The sequence below is a fragment of the Salvelinus sp. IW2-2015 genome, linkage group LG18 (assembly GCF_002910315.2).
Source record: "Salvelinus sp. IW2-2015 linkage group LG18, ASM291031v2, whole genome shotgun sequence".
NCBI classification, from domain to species: domain Eukaryota; kingdom Metazoa; phylum Chordata; class Actinopteri; order Salmoniformes; family Salmonidae; genus Salvelinus; species Salvelinus sp. IW2-2015.
In genome coordinates, this window is record NC_036858.1 from 56,282,076 (window position 1) to 56,291,044 (window position 8,969).

An 8,969-nucleotide genomic window follows, 5' to 3' on the forward strand; every position below is an offset into this window, starting at 1 on the left:
GTGTCATCAAGGCAAAGGGTGGCTACTTTGAAGAATCTAAAATATATTTTGATTTGCTTAACACCTTTTTGGTTACTACATGATTCCATGTGTTATTTCATAGTTTTGATGTCTTCACCATTATTCTACAATGTAGAAAATAGTAAAAATAAAAACTCTTGAATGAGTAGGTGTTTTAAAACTTTTGACCAGTATGTAAATGTGATAGCAGTTTATTTTTTGATACATTTCCAACAATTTCTAAAAACCTGCTTTTTCTTTGTCATTATGGGGTATTGTGAGTAGATTGATGAGGGAAAAAACTATTTAATACATTTTAGAATAAGGCTGTAACAAAATGTGGAAAAAGTCAAGGGGTCTGAATACATCCTGAATGCACTGTAAATAAAAAAATACATAGAAAAATCTGCATCTCTGCCCAGCCTGGCAAGAGTAGCTCTAAGGGTGTTAAGCTTCTCCAGTGGCTCTGCAAGAATGGAGAGGATATTCTCCGCTGCTGTCCTGCTCTCCAGGCACCATCGCATGAGCCTGAAGCCACAGACTCTGGCCAAACTCGTGTTTCTAAAAATGAATTAAAAGGCACTGTAGACTGAGCCTAATAAGGCATGTTTCCTTTAATTTGTATTTAATTCTAAGTAAGTCCCAGCCTATATGCGCAATTTATAGACTATGATTTAATACAACGAAATGTTGTTTATTGCTGAGCGCTTTATGTCCCTACCAGCCTAGTGTCGCACTCGCAAATGCTTCACAATGTATTTATTTGTAGGCCATAGCCTTGAAATAATTGAAATAAATAGCCAGAATAATTCATTTTCATTCCTTCTTAGGCTCCCTGTCTAGCTCCTGACCTATTTAAAGTGTTTATATGTCGTTTAATACGACATGTAACCTATTTGAAATGATGACTGCTACTTACATTCACCTTTTCATGTTTATTCAAATACGTTTCATTCAAATCATATGGTTTGGTTAAATTGTGAGCGGCAGCTTTATTATCTGTGAGCGCAGAGTAGTTTTTGGAGGAGCCGTTGGAAAGGATGTGGAGAGCTGGAGCTGCTCCATGACCAATGTGCGCGATTTCCGACCGCTCAACTCCGTTCACATACTCTGCTCAGGTGGAACAAACTTAAACTTGCTCCTATTTTCAATGCTGAATTGAATGTCATTTAGAAAACAGAAAGGTGTCATGTTTTTTTTTGCAAACATCCTTTCTGAATTTAAAAGTAATCCAAGTTAAAAATATTTTGCTGGTAACTGATTTTAGTTAGTTTTGTAATCAGTTTACATGTAACTGATTAGATGTTATCAGTTACTCTCTAACCATGTTGAAAAGATGTGTTGATATCCTACCTGTTTATTGATTATATTTGTATATGGGACAATCCAAATAAAAGTGTGACCGTTTTATTTGTCATATATTGTTGGAGAGGAAAAATGTGTCGTTTTATTAGACAAGTTGAAAAGATTTACGTTTCGGCCTTCTTCAGATTTATTATTGATTCTGAAGAAGGCCAATGAAGGATGAAACGTCAATGTTTTAAACTTGTCTAATAAAAAAAACAAAGAAAAATATGGTGAGTGAGCGCTGCGCCTTTTCCTGTCCAATGATGTCTACACATTTTTAGGTTGCACCTCCACTCACATTGGAAAGAAGTAGGAGGTACTCAACCAAAATGTTCATATATTGAACATATATTTGTATTGATATCCTATGTTTATTTGTATTGTCATTTAAATTCTAATAAAAATATACATTTGCCCTGCTACTGTAGCAGGCTAAATCGGGCAGTCATGGCATTACTAGGCAGACAGTTTGCTGCGGGTCATTCCAGCGGCAGAGTTTTTTGATGACGTGACTCTTCCTATTCAGTCCCTATTGGGCAAAACATAAACCAAAACAGAAGCAAAACAAACCGCAAATGCATCCAACAAGTTTGTAGAGTCACAAACTTGATGTAGTCATTGCGTGCAAGTAATATGGGACCAAATACTTTACGTTTGACTACTTTGATACACTAAGTGAATTTGTCCAAATACTTATGACTTCTTCAAATGTGGGGCCTAGATACATAAAGTTATTTGATGTCTAAATGGCAAAACAGATATGTATGAAAATACCCTCAAATAAAATCTGACATTCTAACTCAAATCTAAAATGCTGGAGTATAGAGACAAATAAAATGTTTTCTCTTTGCTGTCCAAATACATATGGAAGGGAGTAAAAACAAAATGCTTACCTGCTCTGGGAATGGGCACCAAAAAAGAGTAAAAGGAAAGCAATCTAATGTTATTAACATTTTACTGCAAGTGACAAGTCCACAGAATAAATAATAAATCCACATTGTAGTTAGCCATGATAGCCTTTATAATAGAACGCTTGTGACAACACATCTAAATATTGCACTTGGGAAAAACATCTTAAAGTAACTGCCAAGTGAAAATCTCACTTAAAAGTTCATATTTAGTTAACTCGTATCCAACTAATGTTGACTTGTCCTATACTCGTTTGTGGCCGAAGCATACATTGGAGAAAAAACAACAACAACCCCACCTCAAACTATCTCAAACAGACCTTTTCAAAAACGCTTGCTATTTCCTCATAGAACATGTCATCTCCCTGAGGATGAGCTGGCCAATCAGAGGTCTAGAGGAGGCTGAGCTGGCATACCAGCGGTCGACTTGCAAGAATATTTTTGACCGGTATACGCCCACACCATTTTGTTGTTGTTGTACACACCCATCATTCCGACACAGGAAAGCAGCTTTTTAAGGTAATTTAAAAATAATAATTGGAAGGAAAACCACTTCACTCATATTGTAAGTAATTATAGGTCATACTTCATAGAAATCTGGAACATCTGGGCAGTTACTTTAAAATAGATAAGAATTCAGTGAATGTAGTCCATCTCACCCCATACACAACTCATACAGAATGAAACATAAGACATTCTATTTTCGCTCTATTATAGTGGCGACGATAGCACAAGGCTACATGTGTGCAAAAATAATGGTCAGAGTTAAAAATAAAAATGCTCTCCACTCACACGATAGTGTTAGAGTATGTCAACAGAACAAAGCAATATCTTTAAACATACACAGTCAGTGGGGTATTCTAGAAAGAAGGATTATCAGACAATAAATGCTGCCTGTGAGAGGTTGTACTGTATCATCATAAAAATACCAGGAATCACAGAACCATACACAGATTTTTCACCAACAATGCTCAGTAGCAAATACCCTTCGAGAGAGTAAAGTAGAAAACATGCTTTACAAATTTAAAATAAAACCAATTGTAATTAACTTCAGAGGGCAAATTAACAGAAACCCAACAGACCAGTCCTATACCAACATACATTTTCAGATCACTTTCTTAAAAAAAAATATATGAATAGAAAACACAAAACATATATTCCATCAAATGAAGGTCAATGGTGGCAAAACAGGCCTCTGAGATGCTACTGCATCCTATTTCTTGGGCTTCAACCTCTTCTTTAATTACTTTTCATCAGTTTAAAAGACAACACAATAAGCATAATGATAAACTAAACCACACACATGACATGGTAGAGACAAAGGAAGCTATGAACAACCACTTTAAGTAACTTGCTCCAACATTATCCAACAACACCTCAATAACCCAACCACCACATTACAAAACTAAGTCACACAGCTCCCCATTAAAATTAACAATGTTATAATAAAAAATCTCCCTTAAAAAGTTGAGATGACGACTATAAAGCTTCTGCACCCCAGGTTGGAGAGATGAGACGTGAGAAAATATCTAGTTCACAGAGAAGGAGGGGAGGTGGGTTTATGTTAGAAGGCAAAAAGGGATAAGAGGCATTTTGCTCAATGATTATCACTGCCCAAAATAGGCGCTACACTCAGAAATATAATCGCTAGAAGGGACAAAGCCCCTCAGGCCATGGTCTTTTGACCACCTGGAACAGTATATTTCTATGGCCACACCACCCGTAAACAATAAGTGAAGGCCTCCTGTTCTCTGTGAATGTTTCTTAATTCAGACTCATGGCCAACAGACTGATATTAAGTCTCAGTATCAGAGAGAGGCTGGCGAGACATCAACAAATCTGACTCACTGTCATATTTTCTACTACGACACATCTTCGTCGGCAGGATGATATTCTCTACTACGACACGTCTTCTACGGCAGGATGATATTCTCTACTACGACACAATGATATTCTCTACTACGACACGTCTTCTACGGCAGGATGATATTCTCTACTACGACACGTCTTCTACGGAACGATGAAGAACACACACTTCTGTAGAAAATGCAAGCACTTGTGATTTATGCTACAAGAAAATATATCAAATTAGACATAATATTATGCCACACTGTACAATATATTTACCTTTAGTGAGACATATAGACAGTTAGGTATTGTAGACACTTTTTAGGGCATCCTGAAATTGTGTTTGCATCTTTGTAAGTATGTGATGCAACTTGCAACCAGAGGGATCATGCGTTTCAAGCAATCAAGAATCTACCATGCCGGGCATACGCCCGCATCACAAATAGGGTCAAAAGTACCATCTCAATTTGGAAACCAAGGAAACCAACATCTTCTGAACTCCCTTCTGTTCATCTCTTATTCGCTCTTTCAAAGCTCACCTGAATGTCACAAGAAAAAGTTTATATTTTTACTGTTACAATTGTTTAAGTATTGCACCAACACTTAGTGTGCTTCCCTGGAGAGGGTTATATTAGTACTGTAGCAGTCTTATAACAGTAGCCAAACATGAGTCACGCACACACACACACACACACACACACACACACACACACACACACACACACACAAATAATAAAATATATCTGTGGTTAAAAGCAGCACCAGAGTGACACAGAGTGACAACTGAGCTCCTTTCAGTCCAACAGAACTTCAAAAACTCGAAGTCACCTAGATAAAAGAAGCCTCTTTTTGGAGGCATGATTTTTTTCATGCATTCAAAATTCAACACTTTGTCACAAAATACCAATTTTACCAATTACCAACCTGGCCAAGATAAAATAATCCAAATATTTCATAATAATAAAATAAAAACAAGACCTACTCTTCCAAACAATATTCTTCCAATGGACTGATTCTCTAGGGTTGGTGACTTGGTTCCCATACCAAATGTTTGATGAAGCCAGAGTGCTACATGTACTGATGTGCATTTAAGATACTACATTACCAAGCTATCATTCCTATTCAGACACTAAAGTATTGTAGGAGTGGAAGGCCACTGGGCAGTGTGAGCACATGTCCTAAACTCTCCACCCTAAACCCTCCATACTAAACCTTACACTTGTGCCTTTTATAACATCACTACAATACTGACCATCTTCTCCTTATTTATCCATAATTCTTCCTCTCAGACAAGCATGTTAAGTCACTCAAAAGCAGGCCTCTTTCTTCTTGCCTATGAGAACTGGGGAGAGCTGTGTTTATAGTATACAATGGGCCTGAACAACACTAAAATGCATGCTGGTGTAGAGGAGACACAGTACTCACAGTGCCCCATAGAAACACAGAGGAAATGGCACCCTATTCCCTATATAGTGCACTACTTTTGACCAGAGCATGTAGTGAATATTGTGCCATTTTTGATGCAGCCAGAGAGAAACATACAGTAACAGCAGCAAACCCTTAGTGCAGAAGAGGCAGAGGCAGAGTGAGGTGTGATTTTCTTCCCACCCACCAGAGGGCGATGCAGGGGAGGAGAGGGACTGGAGCTCCAGTTCTGCTGGGTTTCCTCTTTTGCAACAAAAAAAGGCCACTCCATCTGCCAGTAACTCTGTCTGTACTGGAGATCTGTCAGTTGATCTGTCAGTAGTTTATCTGTACTGGAGATCTGTCAGTTGATCTGTCAGTAGTTTATCTGTACTCACGTTCAGAACAAGCAACCTACACAACTACGACACAAATAGTCCACATCATGCTACAGACGCTAAAAGCACCTCAGTGTCAACGTGTTAGGTTAGGAGTGTGTGAGTAAATAGGGATGTACTGCTTTGGTTCTAGTGGATCTAGAGCCAGAACTGGATTGGTGTTGTTATAAAACACACAAAGTTTCACAAACACGGTGGAAGACACGAGCAAACACACTTACTGCACTGCACTGATTCCCCATGGATAATCTTGTTCACTAGACACTTCCAATTTGCCTAGGGACGAGGTTACCCCAGGTAGGGAAATGGATGGAAAGTAAAAGGAATCAATAAATACTAGATATATAAATAACAGTTCAAAAGTTTGGGGTCACTTAGAAATTTCTTGTTTTTGAAAAAAAAAAAAAAAATGTGTCCATTAAAATAACATAAAATTGATCAGAAATACAGTGTAGACATTGTTAATGTTGTAAATGAGTATTGTAGCTGGAAACGGCAGATTTTTAATGGAATATCTACATAGGCATACAGAGGCCCATTATCAGCAACCATCATTCCTGTGTTCCAATGGCACGTTGTGTTAGCTAATCCAAGTTTATAATTTTAAAAGGCTAATTGATCATTAGAAAACCCTTTTGCAATTATTTTAGCACAGCTGAAAACTGTTGTTCTGATTAAAGAAACAATAAAACCGGCCTTCTTTAGACTAGTTGAGTATCTGGAGCATCAGCATTTGTGGGTTCGATTACAGGCTCAAAATGGTCTCATACAACGCTGTGTACTACTCCCTTTACAGAACAGCGCAAACTGTCTCTAACAAAGAATAGAAAGAGGAGTGGGAGGCGCCGGTGCACAACTGAGCAAGAGGACAAGTACATTAGAGTGTCTAGTTTGAGAAACAGACGACACACAAAAGTAATCAACTGGCAGCTTCGTTAAATAGTACCCGCAAAACACCATTCTCAACGTCAACAGTGAAGAGGCGACCCCGGGATGCTGGCCTTCTAGGCAGAGTTGCAAAGAAAAAGCCATATCTCAGACTGACCAATAAAAATAAAATATTAAGATGGGCAAAAGAACACAGACACTGTACAGAGGAACTCTGCCTAGGTTTTCTTTCAAAAACAAACAAGGACATTTCTCAGTGACCCCAAACTTTTGTATATAGTTCTTATATATACAGTATATATATAGATCTATATGTGGTTCGAGCCCTGAATGCTGATTGGCTGACAGCTGCGGTATATCAGACCGTATACTACAGGTATGACAAAACATTTATTTTTACTGCTCTAATTATGTTGGTAACCAGTTTATAATAGCAATAAGGTGCCTCGGGTTTTGTGGTATATGGCAAATATACCATGGCTAAGGGCTGTGTCCAGGCACTCCGCGATGAGTAATGCATAAGAATAGCCCTTAGCCGTGGTATATTGGCCATATACCACACCTCCTCGGGCCTTATTGCTTAAATATACATATCCATATATACCAACTCGCTGTGAATTCAGATAAAAAATCAAATAAAACCTATTAAAAAACCGGAGTAGGTATTAGTCGTATCAGTGCGTCATCAGAGGAGAGAGATTCTGGTTGGGTGGAGTGGAGCAGGCCCTTTGGTTAGTCAGTGCAAAGGTCAGAAAACACACAGTAGTTCGGACAACTCACACACCTCAGCCCCAGAGAGACTTCCCATCCCAAACACACACAGTTCAGTTGCTAGCCCTCCAGGGCCATGTCCATAGGGGCATCCATCTTGTCCTATTAGTTTGGGCTGGTGGTGGGTGGTTGTGTGAGCCGTGAGGTGAGGGGTGAGTGCATTGCCAGGGCTGGCATAGCCTGTGCCATAGTAAACTCGTTTCCAGCCTCTTTAGGCTGGGGACGAGGTTAGTGCCATGTAGGCAGGGATAATGGGAGCCCAGAGACTGTGCCGGCCACAGACAGCCAGCCCCCCTCCCCCCCAGTAGAGCTCAGAGCTGGTGCACAATGCTGTCTGTGTGGTTGACAGGCACAGGGCCGTCCTGGCGGAGCCGCTGCCACTGGAACGTGGTGCTGAGGGAACCCACCTCTTCCTCCTCGTTCTCCTGCTCCTTAGCAAACTCCATGAAGACCTGAGAGATGGGGTGAGAGAGAGAGCAAGAGAGAGACTAGCTAAGACAAATAGTCAGGAAGTGGATGGCGTTTGCATTGCAGTTGATGTAACATCATCACATGAAATTCAAGGTAAGGTTCACAAATGAGTACTTACCTGCTCTAAGGTTGATTGTGAAAAGTTGTACTCTTCAAAGTTGAAGGCTTGCTTAGCTGGAGGCAGGGGAGAGCAGAAAACATTAGAACACAATGCATTTTGCCTAAATTGTAACTGATCAATGAAACATGAGGCAGATGGTCAGAGAGTGATCACACACACACTCACCACTCTCTAGCTGAGAGAAGGACTTGGCCAGTGACTTGACATCCTCCATGGGGATCTTGTAAACCATCAGGGTGGCAAAGCTGCAAGACAGAGGCAGCAGGCTTTAGCATGTCATTACACACACACACACACACACACCTCTGCTCTGACTCACCTCTCCTGTCTTGCAGCGTGAGGGAAGATTCGACGGATCTCCTTGTGGAGCAGTGCCACTTGTTGGAGCCCCGTCAGCTCCTCTCTCAGCTTCACTTCCAGGCTGTAGCCACGCCCATACTTCCCCTTCAGGTGCTGGATAGACCCAATACACCTGAGAGACAGAGACACATCATCACAACTACATAGACCCAATACACCTGAGACAGATCTCATCTATCACAACTACATAGACCCAATAACCTGAGACACATCATCATCATCATCACAACTACATACACCAATACACCTGAGACCACATCATCATCTCATCATCACAACTACATAGACCCAATACACCTGAGACACATCATTCATCATCATCAACTCATAGACCCAATACACCTGAGACACATCATCAGCATCACAACTACATAGACCCAATACACCTAGACACATCATCATCATCATCATCACAACTACATAACCTTACACCTGAGACAATCTCTTCTCTTT

At 39.9% G+C, this 8,969-nt stretch overlaps 1 protein-coding gene across 2 annotated transcripts in view; it reads right to left on the reverse strand.

Annotated features, from left to right (window-relative positions):
* Nucleotides 1-2,285: 2,285 nt before the first annotated feature.
* The window catches only part of abca5 (ATP-binding cassette, sub-family A (ABC1), member 5), a 104,075-nt gene continuing 97,391 nt past the window's right edge, over nucleotides 2,286-8,969 (reverse strand). For both annotated transcript variants that reach the window (XM_024008176.2, XM_024008175.2), the window contains exons 34-37: nucleotides 8,476-8,628; nucleotides 8,322-8,401; nucleotides 8,154-8,209; nucleotides 2,286-8,016 (exon numbers count right to left, since the gene is read on the reverse strand). In XM_024008176.2, coding sequence (XP_023863944.1) covers nucleotides 7,876-8,016; nucleotides 8,154-8,209; nucleotides 8,322-8,401; nucleotides 8,476-8,628 — 430 coding nt within the window. In that variant the 3' untranslated portion in view covers nucleotides 2,286-7,875. The remainder of the gene's footprint in view (nucleotides 8,017-8,153; nucleotides 8,210-8,321; nucleotides 8,402-8,475; nucleotides 8,629-8,969) is intronic.